The following is a 21,201-nucleotide window of genomic DNA, read 5'->3' on the forward strand; positions in this document are numbered from 1 at the left end:
TCTTTTTAGAATCGGAGAAATCCTGACTTTCCCAACAAAAATGCTCCCTAAGAGTATTCAAGGTTTCACCAAAAGAGAAATCCTCCGGGGGGGGGTGGAGCAGATGGAATAGAGTCCTCAGCATCAGAATCCTCAAAAGGCAGCTAAGAGTAAATCCTGGTCATCAGAGGAAACAAATTTCAGAATCCTGGTCAGAAGTATCATAAGCAAACTCAGTCCTAGGTCTCTTAGAGGAAGAAGGTTGGCTTCCCCTGATTAAAGTAATAAGGTCTTCAGCCATTCTTATTTGTTTTTTAGGCATATAGGCCTGACCATGTGGTCTGGGCGTCAGTTTTCTAGGCATGGTTCGAGTTTTAGGCCTTGAAGAAGAAGATGGCGGTTTAATATTCAAGTCAGTAGGGCCTGAATACCCCCTCCGAAGCCAGTGCCTGTACAGCAGCTCAGGACCTATCCAAGGTAGAGACATCCGCAGGTTCCATAGTTGAAGCATCTCGCAGCATACCGGACTCCGAATGGGTCTCAGTAGAGGCCTGCGAATCTGAAGTAGCGGGTATTAGGGGCTGCAAAAGCTCCTCACTGAATACTGGCGAACTGGCGACTGGCTTAGGGAGAAGCGTCGTCGGCAGCTTTGGACCTAGACGGCCTATCTCAGTCTTTATCTTTGCGTTTTTTCAGAATGTTGGTAGTCGGATGGCTTACCGAAGACATATCTGGATAACTGAACCGAGCACCAAAATATTTAGAAGCAAAAATATACAGACGACCGATATTACGTGGTTTAAATAAGGCACAAAACCAACAGCGTGGTACGTCATGGTCAAGGCCTAGGCAAGGAATACAGTACGAATGAAAATGTTTATGAGGTATTTGCTTTCCACAAGAAATGCAATTATTTACTTTTACTGACAATGGTTTAGAGCAAGAAAAGGTTTCCCCAATGGGGTTCTTAGCTTTTAGTTGAAGACTTCGGTTCTGAAATTCGAAAACGAAAATTTCAGGAGTCGGACAGCCGGCACGAACTGCTTCTGCTTCGGGCACCCCACGGTAAGAAAGACTGATGTAATGGCGTCGGCTGCATGTTTTATACCCCTACCTGACATCATGGAAGAGGAGACAGCAATCCACGCAAGACCCAAGACTTTGTTAATCAGGCCAACTAAGGGCAACTGCAAGCAGATAACCCAAATGTGATGACTGCAACAGTGAAACACGAAGAACATCCACAGTTCAAGAGTGTAAACTGTAAACTCCATATTATAAGACTAATGCTTTGCAGTTCTAGAATTTATTCATTAATTTCACATTGTTCACATTCTTCTTCCTGACATCCTTCTCCAAAACACTGGTCATCTTCCTGATCATCTCTACCTCCCAACACTGGCCTATGGTTTAAATAAGATACTGCCGATTCTTCTTGTCAGCTTCTGGCATTTTTCTGTCACCCAAACATCTTTTGTTTGAGACAACAAAGTTTCATATACCAAATCTCACTATGGTATTCTTGCTTTTGTCACAAGAATGAGAGGCAGTGCCCCCTTAAGCTTGCCAGCTCTCTTGACTAGAAAAACTTTTCTTTTCTCCTTAGACTGTTCTGTGTCCAATTTTTTTTTCTCCTTACGACTATTCTGTACCCAAAAATGTATTTGAAGAAGACAGCTCTATATTGCAAGTTGCATCTCAACTGCCCATTGACAACCCCTTACTGCTGAGATAAATTTCCTTCTCTTCAGCCTGATGTAAATGAGTTACTTTCCAGAACCCTCAACTCAGTACTTTTCCCTTCTGCAACAGTTTTGTCAAGAGCAGCTCTTGGTGGTGGTACAACTGCATCTTTTCTAATACAGGTCTTGGGTGCTTCCTTGTGGTCATATCAGGAGCCTACACAAGATTGCCCTCTCATTAAGAGATCTGCTGTTGAACATCGGGCCAGTTGCTTATTTGTACTTTCATAAATTTAATGAAATAGATTCAAATATCAGAAAATTATCAGTTTTTCTCTACATTTTTTGAAACAGCTCTTGAAATGCTTCATGTTCATCCATTATTTCCTTTATTTCAACCTCTGATTTCTGCAGTTCTATCAGCTCAGCTGAATAGATCCCTAAAACATATTCTATTTTCCTGCCTTTTATAATTTGACTTTAAAATAGGTGAGAGACTACAGAACTGTATAAACATCTCTGAATGTAATTCTCTCAAATTACAGAAAGCCATCTCTCCTGTATTAAAACAAACTTGGACTGTTTTGCTAAACAGCTGAAAACAGGACATTTTTCTTATACTTTTCTGGTTGATTATCCCTTTCTCAATTTTTTTTCTTTGCTGGCATCCAGGCAATTTAACGAATAGCCTTTAACTCAATTTAGACAAACTGATAAAATAATAAGTTACATTTTTGTTTTAAATTTTCACAACAGGAGAGTTCAAAGCAACATGATGCTCAGTGTGCAGCCATCTTGGAATTCAGGACAAAGAGGAAGGAAAACTGCTTCCCTTCAAGTATCTTCAGCAGTAGCAGCAAAACAGCTCCCCTGATTTCTTGCTTAGAAGTTGATTTATGATGGTATGCCTGGAGGAACAATGTGGGCTACAGCTGTTTCCAGTGCCATTTAAGACTTCCTATTGGCAAACAGCTACAAGATGTTCAAACAACCAAGGTAAACCTACAAAACTGGTGCAAGCCTGGATATGTAGAGCTAAGACACCTCTCTAGAAAATGTTGGAATGTGTGAAGATTTCACAGATTCTATAATGACAAGTTCTGGTCTTCAGCATACTATGTTTTGCACATTCCAACACAGTTACTAATCCTACCAATATCAGTGCATTTCTAATTTTTAATGGTGAAGTAACTTACATCAAGAAGTTTGTGTTGGCGGCTTTATGGCAGGTGGCGTAAGCTGTGTACTGGGAAAACAAAGTGGAAGCACCCTCAGAGAATATGAGAGGATGCACTCAAACTAAGTAGTTGTACCTACATCTAAAAAGCTTTTTCAAAGTCTATCACCTCTTGATACATGTGAAGGGATACTGGACACTTGCATTTTAAAGCCTCTTCCTTCATGCAGCATTATTACAAACAGTTAAACATCTTTCCATTAATATAAAATAAACCCTGCAATTGCCTCAATCTCATCACTTTGTTAAATTTCCTAAACTACAGGATTCAATACTGTGGAGATCCCCTACAAATGGCAACCTTTGGGGATAGCTACTCTAGCACAAATACATTTATTAAAAGAGAAGAAAATGGAGAATGGGCCATTTGTCTTAAACTTAAGAGATGGGTAACCATGTTACTACTTCACAATTAAAATCACCTGAAATATAACTGAGTAGCCAGAGAGGGTGCACATCAACATTTGTTTTTATAAGGAAGATTCCTAACCTATTGTCAGTGCCTTTGCTGACACAAGAACAGCAACTATGAAGGAATGGCCAACTCAACACTTCTCAGATGGTAAGCAACACAAATGCAATTTTTTGCAATGTCTTATGAATATAGCTTGCTCAAATGTAAACTTTAAAATAATACATTACCATCAAATGATACTATCTTTAAATTCTGAAACTGCTTATTTTACCTCTGCTAAAACAATTAAAACTCAATATAATATGCTGCCTCCTTTTGTACAGACAATCTGCATTACTGTGACAAAGACCTTCATATTTACCTGCATAAACTGAAATGAAGCTTCAAAGTCCTCAAGAGGGTACATTTTGACCCGGAAGAATTTCATTCCCATGATTAAGCTTATGACGCTTTGTACCACATGAGGACTCTGTTCTTTGTGTCGCAGTTCCTTTAATTCTGTCATGAACTTTTTCCGGACAGCCTGAAACCTAGGTTGAATCATTCGCATGGTAGTTAGCAAACATGATATTATACAATAGGAAATAAAACAGAAATGAAAACGTTAGCAGTTCCTTTTATCCAACGTCTCAGCAAACCTGTTGTAAAGTGGTGAAAAAAAAAGCACTACAATACTATTTCTGCAATTGTGACAAACAGGGGTACAGCTATTTTTCCGATGCAACAAACTGAACAGGAATATGTCAAGTCTTCAGAGAAGTCAACTTCAAAACAAACATCTCAGTTGTGCTGCACCTTTACATAGCTGATCAACATGCATGACAATAATTCAGAATAATTAATCTGAGGAACAAACCAGCATCTCTTATTTAAACAAAAGAACCAAAAAGCCTTCATACCCAGCTACAGATATTACATTACAGAGTCAAACATCTCTGAACAAACTTCTTTATATGTAGCATGACTAGTTTATAACTTGATTAACCGTGGTATATAAAAGCACAACCTTTTGGAACACAAATATCCTACCTAAATATTCACAAATTCGATAAAATAACAGATGTGTTTTTATATTTTCATTTGATATATGACAGAACTCTTCTTAGTGACTCATCTACTGGGTTCATCCTAAGGATCAGGATCATCTGTGTGCACATACGCACAGGTCAGGAGGATACTGCGATTCACATACTGACAATAAAAGGCTGCCTAAATCCTAAGCCTGCCAAGCCAGTACCAGGCCTTCAAATGAACACACTTCTAGGAAAACAATATAAAAGAAAGCATTTGTCAATCCCTACTGCTATCTTGCAATGCAGCTGAATTATAAAAAAAGTTATGTACTTACCATGTTCCAAATGTGTTGTCCATTTTCATTCTTCCTCAACTACTGGGCTCAGATCAGACTCAGCAGTTACAGTAGCTCGTGGCAACCAAAAAGCTCTCAAGCTCCTCCATACCCATAATGCATCAACCCCTAACATACCTCAAATTCTGTTTGCTAGATGACAAAGAAATAGCAATATCCCTGACAGAAGAAGCCATTATCTGGAACTCAACATAAGGCACAGTGGAGTTCTTATAATCTCTTCTTCCAGAAGTCCATAATGACAAAGGAAGGGGGCTGGGGATTTGAAGAAGAATGAAAATGAAAACAGATGGAACATTATGATAGGTGCATAACTTTCTTATCTGATGCTGTCAATTTTCATTCATTCATCAACTATTGGGGGCAGAGTCCCCATTTTTTTTTAATTTCTCCAAATCTTTTGAGTTTCTAATACCATGACAGGAATGGACCCTATTTCTAAATCAAAGTATGATTAAAGTTCATGAAATTAGTGTTGTTTCAATCTTTGATGTCAGCCAAAAGTGCTCTTCGCAGCACCCGCAATATGCCCAGTAATGACTCCTTCTGAACCTCGTACGGGGTTATATGTACTGGTAACATATCTAACTACGACTGTAGATTTTTTTTTTTTTTTTTAAGAACCGTTGCTCCTACTACTATTGCAACTGTCTGAGTATCTTTCCTCCACATTACTTTTGTTTCTGCCTGCAGATCCTGATAGTTTAAGACTTTGTGCATCTCTGTAGGCTAGACACTGTAGTCACTGGGCACAGCAATGATCAATGCTACTTTTGTCTTCTTTTCATGGACGACTACACCCGGTTTTCTAGCATCTATCTTTTGAACTGCTGGTAATGGGTGATCCCATGTGATGAAACTTCATTTTCTATGATCCTTTGTGGCTCATGTTTCCAGTGTTTTTATGCCACTTCAACACCGTAATGTTTGCGCAATCCTCAGTGCAACAGTCTTGCCACATTATTATGTCTTTCAGCATACAGTCCCTCCTGCCATTATTATGTTACAACCAGCAACGAGGTGTGCGACTGTTTCCAACTTGGTTTTATAAAACCTACATTTATGTGTTTCCCCCAAATGTTCAATGGACTTTGTAAACCAGCGTGTACATAGCCAATATTAACCTATTATTCAATTTATTATATTACTACAGTAATATTCAATTTAGGAATGCAAATGGTACTGTAGCCCTAATGAATTCCCAGCAAACTCTATCCCAACACTTTCTCTGCATCCAAACTAATCTACAATAATGAAGTTTTTTTTTAAATCTCATTTCGTCTCAATCATCATCATTCCATTAACACTATCAAATGCTTTACTCCCTCTCACATAACCCAAATGATCCATACCAATCAGCTTGGGTAACATTTTTGCCATTGTTAGCTAGTACAGTCAAAAATCAGGACTTAGAACTGATAGTGGTCTTGCACAATGCAGAGTCTGCTAGGTGATTTCCCTAAGTCTGTAATATAACCACCACCGTCACTGCTCCTACCATAATAATGCAGGTATTTAACTCCCTTCAAAACATTATTAAACAGTGTCTTCCAAATTTTTAACAGCCTCCTGAATCCCATGTCTCATCTCAGATTTCTACATGAATTCCATCTACTCCTCAATATTTCCTTGTACTTATAGAAACACCACAGTTACTTTACCTATCCTATTAACTGTTTAACTTTTGCTTCACCAAGCTTTGGAAGATCTAAAGATTTCAAAAATGCTTCCAGTTTAATCTGCTTTTGATTCCCCTACTCTGTTGCTCAATAAAGATTTTTATAATACTGACAAAATCTCTCCATTCTCTCTCTCTCTTCGAGATTCCTAGCTAACCTTCTAGTCATAGGGTTTCAGTGTTTTGCTCCAGCTCTTTCCACTCTCTACTGCCCAAGTCTTAGTAAAAAATAATTTCTGTATGAGGATATGATTAACTTCAAGAAACAACTAGCAGCTATTTTAATAAACTCATGCACATTGTCCAGATATTAACTCAATTTCCTCTTAGTACTCTGCAGCTGTTCCTCTTTCTGATCCATAAGCCTGCCCCTTCCTCTGCAAGAATTTTAACATTTGCCAATCCTTTTTTATATATATATATATATATATATATATATATATATATATATACACACATATATATATATTTTGTTACTTCTTTCTCTCACTGCTCTACCACTTCCACAATATTTTTAAATTCCATCTTTTACTGTATCCCACGTTAGTTAGCCCTTCAGGAACCATTTCTATCTGCCCTAATAACTCTTAAATTTTACCCGTTTCCTATTCCTTAAATTAAGTTTTTTAATAAATATGTAGGAAAATGCCAATGCATTTCCTTTACTTTAGTCTCCATCTTACTTTTATAGCTGCATGGTCAGATACCATTATTGGATGGGTCTTAATATTATCAACCAAATATACATACTGTGGTGATACAGTTCTATCCAGTCTAGTCCAATTACTGTACTGTGGGGAATACTACTAATACTCCCTGTGAACTCTGGCTACTGAAGTAACATCCTCCACAACAAATTCTTTCACAAACTTAAAATCTACCTTCTCTAGTTAGTTTCACTTCTAGATTCCTTCTCCCCGAAAAAAATGCACTGCTATATACTAAATTCCAGTTACCACCGATAAATAAAAATGCCCCAATAAAAATACACTTTTCCCCAAAATCTTCTAAGCTTTGTAACCGCAGTTTGTAGGGAAACTGCAGATGCTGCTAACGAAAACCTGCTTCCTTGCCAGTCTGTCCTTGCTGTTACAAAGCTTTCCATTACTGTTTTTTCCCCTTCTATCACAAGTGGAGTCCCCTTTTTCTATCAGTATATTAGCAGTTCTTTTCTTTTGTCCCTGATATTCTGCCAACTATCCAAAGTGAAATCTACATATTAAAATGGTATGAAGCATCTCCTGCAATACTGCACTTCGGGCATTAAATTTCTTAAGATAGTTCAATACACTGATTTTATTCATGTCTGTAAGACCATTTATATTCCATAATAAAACAGACATTGTAGCCATTCTGTTATTTAAAAAGTGCAATAACTTATGATGCATGTTACTTCTATTACATATGGTCTTCTGACCTAAGCTTATGCATAACCCCGTAGTATCAGACTAGTGGCTTTTACATACCTGCATTTTCATACCTCTGTTTCAACTTCAGTAACATTTTTCCAAGCAGTTTAAATCCCTGTATCCTTGTGCACCTTTAAAATACAGAAAGAAAACTACACACTTGCAACAACATGTTACCTCTTCTGACAAGAGCTTCAGCCTCAACTCAGTAGTTTCCAAACTGGCATTACTTGCTCTAGAACTATGAATAGCCCTGGTGAAGTCCATACTGCCAGCAGTCTCAGTAGCTCAAAAGGAAGCATACTCACCTTTTCATAGGTCTATCAATGTATACATGGATAACAACAACTAGGGCCCTTATAGCCTAGCTGTGCAACTCAGTTGCGAGTCATACATTTTATTTTTACAGGGGTGATTTGCTGACTGCCTACGTCCATCAGAGACATAAGTGCCAGACCAGGGATGAATTTCTTATTACCCATCCACTGATCCAAGTTGAGCTTAAACAGGGTTAGGGAGGAACTGTGCTTCACATGGAAGGGGAGCCTGTTCCTGAGAATGGTAATTTGAGAAACATCTCTCTCTTCAGCATGTCTTACTTACGTTGCAAGCAAAATTTAGGTCTTTTGATCTAGTAACTCTGATGCTGTTTGTTTTGCAGATGTGCAAAAGCTTCATCAAAACAGGGTTAAGGAATGCCTTGTATGCCAGGCAAAGACCATCTCTCAGTAGTCTGTAAGATACAGGGTACAGAGACAGGACTTTGAGGCGATCAGTAAAGGACATTTTGTTTACTCCCTATATTCCTTTTGAAAGGAGCTCTTGAGGGCATTCCAGTTGCAGCATGTGTCTGCTCAGGTACATAAAGGGTACATTACATTGTATGAAAGGTCTGATGAGGGCTAAGTACTGGGGTATGATAACCTCTCTGGACCTAAAATGCCATAACTTTGCTTATAAGCTGAGCAACATTAAAATGATTTTCTTACTACCCTGTACATATGTTGGTAGAAGGCTAGGTTACTATCTAAATGATTTACAAAATCCCGGAGTAGTGAATCAGATTTTAAGGGAGTTTTACTGATTATGTATTTACCCAGGGTAACTGACTTCCCAAAAGGTACTATAATGCATTTGCTGGCATTGAGTCTTAAGCCATGTTTTTGGGAACAAATATCTGTGTTACGCTTTCCTGGAGGGTGTTTCTCTTCTTGTGAGGACTCAATGACTGCCCCCGGTTTGCAATAATCTGTGAGCCTTTGACATTGGCTTTGACCTTCCATAAGTAGATGCCAAAGAGGATAGGGTCTTGAGGGACACCACTGGTGACTGGTTTCTTTGTGGATATGGCCTCACCAATCTTAACCTCCTGGCTCCTATCCGTGAGCCAGATAGCTATTTGTGTGTTCTAAAGGGGTTTATGCCTAGTTCTGTTAAGTTTGTTGATAATGTCCAAGAGAGGTATTGTGTCAAATGCTTTAGCCAGATCTAGGAAGGAAGTATGCACTGCTTTCCCCTCATCCATTTCCTTAGTGACCTTTACAAACAAGTCCACCTGGTTTAGTAAGCATGACCTACCTTTAACAAAGCCAAACAGGTATGGATCCAATGTCTAGAGGTCTCCTATATTCCAGCCAAGAATATCAATAATTCTTTCCATGGCTTTGCAAATAAAAATAATCAGACTAATGGGTCCGTAGTTTTCAGGATGTGTTGAAGGGCCTCCCTTATGAGGGGGGATGACCAATCGCAGTCCTCCATTCTTGTGACACAAAACCTGTTTTAAGATTATAGTTAAATAGTTACTCTAGGGGACTTGATAACTCATATCAGAGACTGTCCAGGAGTCATCCCAGGTTATCAAAGCCCAGTGAGGCTGTACTCTTGGTTTTATTAAGCACAGCCACTTCATGATCCCTAGTCATAGCTGGAGGATACTTCTGGGGGTGTGGTTGGAGGTGATAGAGTATTTTTAGAACTGAATTTGCCTGCTAAAAGTTCACTATATCGCCAGACTCTGAATTTGGAACCATTAGCCACCAGTTCAGCACACTGCTGTGCACTGATAATGAGACCTCTGACATAACTGAAGAAGGCCTTAAGATTACCTTTCACCCGGGAAGCTCTTAACCTCAAAGTTGACTTTTTTTGACCTAATTATCCCTGGTTTGCCTATTTAGTCTGATAAGAGAATTATCTTTATGGGCATTACCCTTCCTGATTTCTGCCATTTTTTTTTCTTTTGTTGTATACCCTGTTTAATATGGGATGCCACCAAGGTGGTTTGTTTCTGGGGCTAGTGCTGGGCTTACCTCTGGTAGGTACAGCAGCCTCTATGGCCATTGGCATGGCTGTACACAGTTTGAGAGCACTTCAGCATAGGCGATTATGTTCTCAGCGTTTGCAAGGGCACTGAATTTTGGCAAACCATCACTTAATAAAAAGTAGTTTGCCTTGGAAGAATTTGCAAAGGTTACTAGTTTTACTGGGGTTACAAAGTTAATTTTGATTTCCAAGGAGACAGCTGTATGGGGTGGGGTATACAGCATTCTTCCATAGTTGTGAGTATGGGATCTAGTATGTTGGAGTCTCTAGTGGGCATTTTCACCATTTGGGGAAAGGTTTTTCTACTTATGAAGTCCAGGAATTTCTGTGCTTGTTGATTTGAGACAGTGTAGGATTCCCAGTCTATACAGAGGTAACTAAAGTCTCCCATGAGTAGTATTAGGTTGGATGGTAAGTGTCTCCAGTAGATCCAAATATTCATTGTGAGCTTCTTGGGAGATGGATGGTGACCTATAGCTGGCTAGAATACAGTACATGATTTTGTCTATAGTGATCTGCACAAAGAGGATCTCCAGCGCATCATCCTGTCTAACCAACCTAGAGGTGTGCTTGTCACTGATGTATAACCAACGCCTCTACCTTTAGCCCTTGTCTGTGCAGCAAGTGGTCAAAGTGTGGAAGGCACTGAAACCTGGCACTTCCAGGGTACTCTCTGCCACTTTAAACAATGTCTTTGTAATCACACAGATGTCTATACTCTCAAATGTGACGAGGCCTTGGAGAAAACGTAATTTTTTTTTTTTTAGGTTCCTGGCATTGAGCAGTAACACTGAACACTTCTGACTGTACCATCATTCAGATGAGATGCTAAACCAAGGCTCAAGGAGCCTGAGGTGGTAATAACAGGTGGATGTAAAAGATCCCACAGTACTAACTGAAAAGAGCCGGGGAAAATTCCACCAGTGCCCTGGCTAAATCTCCTCTAAGCAATATGAATACCATCTCAGGTCATGTCTAAAGAGATGTCACTGCCTAGTGGGATTAAATCAGTCAACAAAGTGCAATAAAAAAGAATTTATGTTACGTTATGTACCATAATGCTCCATCTGTGTTGTCCATTTTCATTCTTCAATTGATGGGTTTGGATCCAATCCCTCAAATCCGACTTAGCCGTTGCTAAAGATTGTGGCAACCAAAAAACTCTTGAGCTTCTCTCTTATTCATAATGCACCAACCATAAGTTACCTCAGATCTTGTTTGCTGATTTCTGCCAGAAAGGAAATTGCTATGCTTAGATAAAAGAACATGAAACATTGCATGCAATCGATACACAAAAAGACTATCTAGAGCTCAATACAAAGGACACTGACGTCCCGTAAGACTCATTCTTCCAGAAGTTTGCAAAGGATGGGAGTTGGTGGGTGGGGAGTTGAAGAATGAAAATGGACAAAGTACAGTTGTGTACACTTACCATAAATGTAGATGTTAGAGTGTATTCACTGTTGCAGTCATTACATTTGGGTAATCTGCTGGCAGGCTGCCCTCAGTTGGCCTGATTAAAGTCTTGGGTCCTGCGTTCGTTGCTGTCCCTTCTTCCATGACGTCAGGTCATCAGGGGTATAAAACATGCAGCCGATGCCATTACATTAGTTTTTCTTGCCCCAGATGTCAGGTGCCCCCCAAATGGGGAGCAAATAAAATTAAAAACACAAAAAATATATACCTCCAACCAAAAGCAATTACACCAAAGGGGCTTTTAAGCATAGTAAAAGAAAGTAGAGGTATCGCCAGAGAAAAATAGGGGGCTGGAGGGAGGGTAACCAGGACTGTAACAGTGAATACACTCTAACATCTACATTTATGGTAAGTGTACTATGTTCTTCGTGTTTCACTGTTGCAGTCATTACATTTGGGTAAATTCCCATAACTATGGTTGGGTGGAGGGAATTATACAGCATTAGGACCAGCTATAAGGCCCTGCAGGACATTAGTGGCAAAGCCAGCTCTGGATTTAGAGAAAAGTGGTGAATGGTTATGTTTGGTGAAAGTATGAACTGAGCTCCAGGAAGCAGCTTCTAGAATGTCCCTGGTAGGAACACCTCTGAGAAAGGCTGTTGAAGTAGATGCAGCCCTAGTGGAATGGGATCTGATCCCCTGGGGATAGCTTTTCCATGGTGCTTATAGCAGAAACGAATACAATGGCTTATCCAGTTGGAAATGGTTTGCTTTGAAATAGCCTTTCCCCTCTGCCCCTGCAGCAAATGCTACCAGCAGTTAGATTTAGTCCCAAGTAAAACCTAAGTTGTCTGTGTACATCCAATGAATGCAGAATCCGCTCCTCCTTGTTCTGTGGATTGGGAAAGAAAGTTGGCAAATGAATGGTCTGATTAAAAGCCACACTGGATACCACCTTAGGCATTAAGGATGGATAGGTCCTGAGAGATACCCTGTCTGCATGAAAAATGATGAAAGGTTCCACTGCCATAAGAGCCTGTAATTCGGAAATCCTTCTAGCTGAAGTGACTGCTAAAAGGAAAGCTGTTTTCCAGGAGAGAAATTTTAAGTCAGCAGTAGCACCTGGCTCGAAAGGAGGGACAGTAAGTTTTTCAATACAAAATTAAGGTCCCAGGCAGGGGATGTAGCTCTCCTGGGTGGTCTTAAGTTTTTGGCCCCTCTGAAATACTGCTTTAGCACAAGATGAGAGAAGAGGGGAGGTTCTGTGTTGTAATGAGCTGAAATGGCTGAGGTATGGATTTTTATGGAAGAAAAGGAAAGGCCCTTGTGAAGCATCTCAGTTAAGTATTGCAAAATCTGAGGAATGTTGGGCATTGCTGTGCTTATCCCTTGAGATTGATTCCAGGCACAGAATCTTTTCCATTTGTCAGCATAAGATTTTCTAGTACTAGGTCTTCTCGCCTCCAAAAAGACATCCATCACAGGTTTGCTGAGGGATACTATGGGTGAATTTAGGTGATTAGCCACGCTGCAAGATTCAAAGTCTGGAGCCGAGTGTGCAGAGTTTGGTTGTTCTGCTGAGACGATAAGAAAGGTGTCTGAGGCAGGTGCCACGGTGGAAGGTGTGACAGACTGCGCAGGAGTGGGTACCAGTGTTGGCGAGGCCAGTCTGGAGCATTCAAAATTATTTTTGGTTTGTCCTGTTTGACATTTGGAGAGCAGAGGCAGAGGGGGAAAGGCATAGACTGATAGGTTTTTCCAGCTGAAGGACAGAGCATCCACTTTCCAGGCTTTTTTGTGATGAGTTCTTGTGCAAAATTTGTCCAACTGATAGTTCTGGGGTGAGGCAAAAACATTTATGTCTGGGCTCCAACATTTGCGTGTCAACATGTTGAAAATCCATGGTTCCAGTTTCCATTTGTGAGGGTCCATGAGATTTCTGCTTAGTTTGTCTGCCAGAGTATTCAGCTTTCCTGGCAGGAATTGAGCCTGTAGTTGTACTTGATAGGTCAAAGCAGTGTTCCACAATGCCATGGCTAGCCTGCAAAGGGGGTAGGAGTGTGTACCCCTCTGCTTGTTTATGTACCACATAACTGTGGTGTTGTCCATCAGTAATTGTTCTGCATGAAGGTAAGTCCTTGAAAGCTGTCAGTGCATTCTGTACAGCTAGCATTTCTTTTTGAAATATGTGAAGGTGCATTTGATTTGGGCTCCATTTTCCCTGAATGCACTTCCCTGTCAGATGAGCACCCCATGCATAGTCTGACGAGTCTATAGTTGGGGTTTGGGCGGCAGGGGGTGGTGTGAATGGCAGTCCCTTATTCTGGTGGCAGGCCGCTGCCCACCATAGGAACTCTAGGCACAGGCAAGGTATGATAGGAATAATTGTTTCCAGGATGTGACAATGCCGACTCCATAGACATTTTAAGTACCACTGAAGTTTCCTCATATGCAGTCTTGCATATGGAATTAGAAAAATGCAGGAGGCCATGAACCCAAGGCTTGCAGTATTTACCTTGCAGAAAGCAGGATTTTTGTGGCCACCTGTTTGAAGTAGGTCACCAAATGAATTTGCTTCTCTGGCGTAAGGAAAGCCATCTGGGCAGTTGTATTCAAGCTTGCACCCAGGAATGCAATTTTTTGAGAGGGTACCAGTTGTGATTTCTTTTCGTTTATAGTGTACCCTAGACAAGTTAGAACCCTTTTTTACAAAGCCAGATGTTTTAGAAGAATGGCCTTGTTTTCTGCCTGAATTAGACAATCGTCCAGGTATGGATATATTTGAATATTTCTTTGCCTGCAAAATGGAATTACTGGTGCCAGGCACTTTGTAAAGACCCTGGGCACAGTAGATAAGCCAAAGGGCAGTGCAGAGAACTGGTAATGCAGGTAGCCTGCTTTGAAGCGGAGATATCTTCTGCAAGATTCCCTGATTGGGATATGCAGGTAAGCCTCTTAAATCTAGAGTTGCCAACCAGGCATCTTTGCCTAGCATAGGAAGGAACTGGTGAAGAATCAGCATCTTGAATTTTGGAATGTCCAGAAAGGTGTTTAGAGTAGATAAGTCCAGAATTGGATGCCATGATTTGTCTTTTCTGGGTACCAGGAAAAGTCTTGAATAGAAACCTTGTCCCTTTTCCTCTTCTGATACTGGTTGAATAGCCCCCATGCTCATGAGGAACTGTACTTGTTTCTGGGCCTCTGCCCACTGATTTGGGGGCAGGTCTGGCCATCCGTTTGAAATTGGCAAAGTGTGGAAATGAAATCTGTATCCCTGGGATACTATATTTAAAACCCATTTGTCCTGGGTTATAAGTTGCCAGTTTCTTGCATGAAGAGCCAGTTTTCCCCCCAAAGGGGCGGCTAAAAGTTAAGTGCTTGGTAAGTGTAAAGGGAAGTCATTGAGACTGCTTATCATAGGGAGGTGTCTTGCTGTTTCCAGATTTGGAAGAGGAGGCACCCCATTGTTTTGCTCTGAATGTCCCTTGGGACTGAAACCTGGTGCCTTTGGAATGTCTGGGTTTGACTTGAGTGGCTCTCGAAGGAACTGGAAAGGACCAGTTCTTAGTAGGCCAGTGTCTGCTAAATCTTGGAGGTTGCACTTGTAAGAAATCTTTCACAGTTTGCATAGATTTAGCTTTATCTTCCATCTTTTTTTAGAACTTCTTCAGCCTTATTACCAAAGAGACGATCCTGTTGTAAAGGAACATCCAACAATTTTGCTTTAACATGATCAGGCAGAGTTTGCTCTTTGAGCCAAACATGCCTTCTTAGCACAGACCCAGTTACAGCAGCCCTGCAAGAGGCCACCAAAGAATCAAAACCACATTGCAAAGTATGTTTTCCAACTTGTTCAGCTGAATGCATTTGATCCTATAAATCTTTATTTTCCACACAGTCAGAAAGTAACAATTTTCTGTTTAAGCAGTCCCATGATATGCTGTTGATATTTTAGCATATGAAATTAACAGTTTAAAGCCCTGATTGCAAAGGTTGCAGAAGTGTAAACCTTCTTACCCCATCTATCCACTGCCCTGGAATCTCTATCAGAAGGGGTAGGAATTTTAGCAGTAGAAACCTTAATGCCCTTGGGACACTGAGAAATGGTTTCAGGATCTGCAGCAGGATTTTTGAAAAGGAATTTGTGGGAGTCAGGAACCCTGTAGTATCTGTCTGGCTTACAAGGAGCCTAAGGCAGAGAATCAGGAGCCATACTAGATTCTGAAAAAAAACATCATCAACAATGTCTAGAACAGGAGGTACAGCCAAAGGCCTATGCTGAGGAAGAGGAAGAAAATCTCCAAGTCTCTTTTTAGATTCTGAAAAATCCTGACTTTTCCAGTGGAAATGTTCCCTTAAGGTATGTAAAGTTTCCCCAAAAGAAAAATCCCCAGGGGGAGAAGCAGAAGGAGAGACTTCTGCATCAGAATCCTCATAAGTAGGTATAGACAATTCCTGTTCATTAGAAGAATCAGAAGAAACAGAATACTGTTCAGAAGATTCATAGTCAATATCTTGCCTAGGCCTCTTAGAAGGGGGGGGGGGACTGGCTACCCCTGATCAGAGTAATTAAATCCTCAGCGATTTTGATAATTTGTTTCTTAGGCATAGGGGCCTGCAAATGTGGCCTAGGCGTCGGTTTTTTAGACATAGGTCAAGATTTTGGCCTTAGTTTTGAAGATGGCATCAGTCTAATATACAAATCTGTAGGCCTGAAAACACCCACAGAAGCCGGTGCCTGCACAGCGGCTCCAAACCCATCCAAGGTAGAGACATCTGCGGGTTCCATAATTGAAGCATCTCGCGGCATACTGGGCTCCGAATGGGTCTCAGCAGAGGCCTGCGAATCAGAATTAGTGGGTATCAGGGGCTGCAAAAGCACCTCACTGAGTATCGGCGAACTGGCGACTGGCTTAGGAGAAGCGTCGTCGACAGTTTAGGATCTCAACGGCCTGTCTCTGTCTTTTTCGTTGTGGTTTTTTTTTTTTTTTTTTTTTTTTTTTTTTAGGTATTCCGGTAGTCAGACTGCTAACCGACATTTCTGGATAATTAAAGCGTGAGCCAAAATATTTAGAAGCAAAAGTGTACAGACGTGTAATAGTACATTGATTAAATAAAGCACAAAACTGACAGCAAAGTACGTCGTGGTCAGGACCTAGGCAAGGAATACAGTACAAATGGAAATCCCTATGAGGTATTTGCTTCCCACAAGTAATGCAATTATTAACTTTTACTGACATCGGAAAGGAGCAAGAAAAAATTTCCCCAATGGGGTACTTAGCATTTTAGTTGAAGACTTCGGATCTGAAACTCAAATGAAAATTTCAGGAGTCGGCTGACCGGCACTTGCGAACTGCTTCTGCTTTGGGCACCGCGCGGCAAGAAAGACTAATGTAATGGCGTCGGCTGCATGTTTTATACCCCTGACGACCTGACGTCATGGAAGAAGGGACAGCAACTGACGCAGGACCCAAGACTTTCTTAATCAGGCCAACTGAGGGCAACCTGCCAGCAGATTACCCAAATGTAATGACTGCAACAGTGAAACACAAAGAACATCACAGATAGAATGTTATCGTAAGTACATAACTACTTTATCAGATGTTGTCAACTTTCATTCTATCCTCAACTGATGGGACAGAGTCCCCAGCTACCTAAAATCCTGGGTGGACTCCAGGAAGGATGTTCCTGAGCACAGCTGAACCAAAGGATGCTCTACCTCTGCAGACCAGATACAATTTATGAGTAACAAAGATATGGGGAGAACCCAAGTAGCTGCTGCACAAAGAGTGGATATAAAAAGTGTACACACCCCTGTTAAAATGTTTTTATGATATAAAAAAAATGAGACCACAATAAATCATTTCAAAACTTTCCCCACCTTTAATGTGACCTATAACCTGTACAATTCAATTGAAAAACAAATATGTTAGGGAAGAAATATAAAAAAATAAAAAAAACATACAATAAGCTGGTTGCATAAGCGTGCACATGCTTAAAATAATACATTGTTGAAGCAACTTTTGATTTAATTACAGCATTCAGTCTTTTTGGGTAGGAGTCTATCAGCATGGCACATCTTGACTTGGCAATATTTGCCCACTCTTCTTGAAAAAACGCTCCAAATCTGTCAGATTGCGAGAGCATCTCTTGTGCACAAACCTCTTCAGGTCACCCCACAGATTTTCTATTGGATTTAGGTCTGGACTCTGACTGGGCCATTCTAAAACTTTAATTTTCTTCTGGTGAAGCCATTCTTTTGTTGATTTGGATGAATGCTTGGAGTCACTGTCATGTTGAAAGGTGAAATTCCTCTTCATCTTTCTAGCAAACGTCTGAAGGTTTTGGGCCAAAAGTGACTGGCATTTGGAATTGTTCATAATTCCCTCCACCTTGACTAAAGCCCCAGTTCCAGCTGAAGAAAAGCAACCCCAAAGCATGATACTGCCACCACCATGATTCACTGTGGATATGGTGTTCTTTTGTGATGCAAAGTATTGTTTTTGCATCAAATGTACCCTTTGAAATTGTGGCCAAAAAGTTCAACCTTGGTCTCATCAAACCAGAACACATTTCCCCACATGCTTTTGGGAGACTATGTACTGTTTTGCAAATTTTATTCAGGTCTAGATGTTTTTCTGTGTAAGAAAAGGCTTCTGTCTTGCAACTCTACCCCATAGTCCAAACATATGGAAAATACAGGAGATTGTTGTCACATGTAGTACACAACCAGTACTTGCCAGAAATTCCTGCAACTCCTTCAGTGCAGCCCCTCGACCAGTTTTCATCTGGTCTTTTAATCAATTTTTGAGGGACATCCAGGTCTTTGCAACATCACTGTTGTCCCGTATTTTATCCACTTTTTGATGACTCTCTTCACTGTGTTCCATGGTATATCCAATGCTGTGGAATTTTTTTTTGTACCCTTCTCCTGACTGATACCTTTCAACAATGAGATCCCTTTGATGCTTTGTAAGCTCTCTGTGAACCATGGCTTTTGCTGTAGCAGGCAACTGAGTAAATGTCAGGAAAATCCTAATAGGACAGCTGAACTTTATTTGGGATTAATCAGAGTCTCTAACTGATGGCAGGTGTGTAGCCAAGAAGACTTCTTTCTTCTTCTTTTGGCTTTTTCCCGGTTAGGGGTTGCCACAGCGTATCACCTGTCCACTCATGATTGGCAGTGGAGTTTTACGGTGTCGAGTTGCCAGCCCGGCGCCCAACCTTCCAAAGAAGGCACACACATGCACACACTCACACCTAGGGCCAATTTAGAGTGTCCAGTCCACCTACAGCATGTCTTTGGGATGTGGGAGGAAACCGGAGCACCCGGAGGAAACCCACACAACCACAGGGAGGACATGCAGACTCCGCACAGAAGGCACCCCAGCAGAGAATCGAACCGGAGAACCTCTTGCTGTGAGGCGGCAACGCTAACTATAATTAAATCAAAAAGTGCTTCAACAAAGTATTAGTTTAAGGGTGTACACACTTATGCAACCAGCTTATTGTACTTTTTTATTTTTTATATTTTTTCCCCTAACAGATTTATTTTGTTTTACAACTGAATTGTACAGTTTATAGGTCACATTAAAGGTGGGAAAAGTTTTGAAATGATTTACTGTGGTCTCATTTTTTTTATATCACAAAAACCTGGCATTTTAACAGGGGTGTGTACACTTTTTATAGCCACTGTATGCTGGCCACAGACATCCTGGAAAGAAAAACTGAAGACGTTGCTATTGATCTAGCTGAATGAGCTCATACTGGTTGAGGTAATTTAACACCCAATTTTTTTTATAAATAAATGATATACAATCAGTTACACATTTAGCAAAGGTTACTTTGGCAACTGGTTTTACCAATTTTAAGTTGTTTTATGCAGGTAAAAACGTAATTGTCTGAACATCCAATACATGTAACTTGTATGTGCCTTTGTCAGTAAACTTAGGGAAGAAAAGTGGCAAATTAACAGACTGATTGATATTGAATTCTGACACCACCTTGGGAAGAAATGATGCATTGGTTTGTAATGCAACTCTATCCTTGTGAAGAATCAAGTATGGAGGTTTTGAAAACCATGCTTAAATTTCTGAAATTAGTCTAGCAGATGTAATGGCTACTAGGAAAAAAAATGTTTTTCAAGAAAGACATTTAAGGTCAAACACAGCTGCTGCTTCAAAGGGAGAATGCACAAGTGCCTGCAGTACTACACAGATTCCATGGGGGAGTAAGGTCATCTTAAGAGCAGAGTTCCCAGGTGGCCATGGTGGTGCAGCGGTTAGCATTGTCGCCTCACAGCAAAATGTTCTCCGGTTCGATTCTTGGCTGGGGTGCCTTCTGTGTGGAGTCTGCATGTTCTCCCTGAGGGCATGTGGGTTTTCTTCGGATGCTCCAGTTTCCTCCCACATTCCAGAGACATGCAGTAGATGGATTGGACACGCACTAAATTGCTTGTAGGTCAGTGTGTACATGAGTGAGTGGTGTGAATGAACTACCGCGGCAGGGCTAGCCACCCGGCAGTATAAACCTTGGCTCGAGATGATTCTCACTACAGAAGTGACACCCCGACCGCATGTATAAAATGGGAAAAGGGGTTGAGGATGGATGGATGGATTACAAGCAGAGTTCCTCTCAAGAAAGCTTAGCACAACTTATGAGAGGCTACTGAGGAAATTTAAAATCCAATGTGAAAGTTTTTGAATATGAAAGTTTGATATTGCTGCTAACTGTTGAGGAACTAGCTGCTCCTTTAAAAGGTAAAGCCAAAGATTCAAGGATGTTATGTATAGAAGCTGAAAAGGGTTCAACACAATTTTGGTGTGCCCAATACACAAACCTTTTCCATTTACTGGAATACAGTTTACATGTTGAAGGTTTATGTGAAGATAAAAATATATGTCCAACAAGGGAAGAGAGCATAGGTTGTCTGGCTATTAACGGAACTGGAGTGCCTGAGGTTTGATATGTCTGGATGGATCATGCCTGTTGGCTGAGACAGGAGGTCTGGAATTGGATCCGGAATTCAAGGTTGGATGGATCATGCCTGTTGGCTGAGACAGGAGGTCTGGGTTGGAGCCACGATCCAAGGTTGGAGAAGTAAGTGAGGTCAAAGGAAGGGGAACCAAATCTGTCAAGGCCAGTAGGTTGCAATGAGGATGGCTTTCTTCTTCAACAAGGCAGCTTTCTGTAGGAATTTTGGAATTAACAAGGTTGATGGATAGGCGTATAGTAGACCGGGGGACCAATTGTGGGGGGATTAGGGCAAAGTAGCTGCTGGATTTGTTGTTTAGGGGAGAAGCAAAAAGATTGCAGCAAGGCTGGTCTCACTGACGAAAAATCATTTCAGTACATTCTTGTTGTGAGACCACTTGTGAGACAGAAGAAGGCACCTGCTCAACTTGTCTGCTATCACAATGGACTTCCCTGGATGAGATCACCCATTGCCACACTCTGAGCACTTCTCGACACAAGGGGTAAGATCTGGTCCCTCCTTGTTTGTTGATGTACCAAACTACTGACATATTGTCTATCTGAACTTCAATCGTCCCCAAAGGAAGGGCCTGCAATGGCAAACGCGCTGCTCTCATCTCCACAACACTGATATGCAAAACTGGCCTCTTTGGGTGACCAAGTGCCTTGGAATGTTTTCCCCAGAAAGTACCCCTCACCCCAACTGGGAAGTATCCAC

At 40.9% G+C, this 21,201-nt stretch overlaps 1 protein-coding gene across 1 annotated transcript in view; it reads right to left on the minus strand.

The window, feature by feature from the left end:
• FRYL (FRY like transcription coactivator) overlaps positions 1–21,201 on the minus strand; it is a 3,917,685-nt gene that overhangs the window by 3,209,524 nt on the left and 686,960 nt on the right. The window contains exon 8 of the mRNA XM_044055727.1: positions 3,675–3,843. Within this exon, the coding sequence (XP_043911662.1) occupies positions 3,675–3,843 (169 nt within the window). The remainder of the gene's footprint in view (positions 1–3,674; positions 3,844–21,201) is intronic.

This window comes from Protopterus annectens, chromosome 14.part0 (genome assembly GCF_019279795.1).
Source record: "Protopterus annectens isolate FY-2018-M chromosome 14.part0, PAN1.0, whole genome shotgun sequence".
Lineage (NCBI taxonomy): Eukaryota > Metazoa > Chordata > Ceratodontiformes > Protopteridae > Protopterus > Protopterus annectens.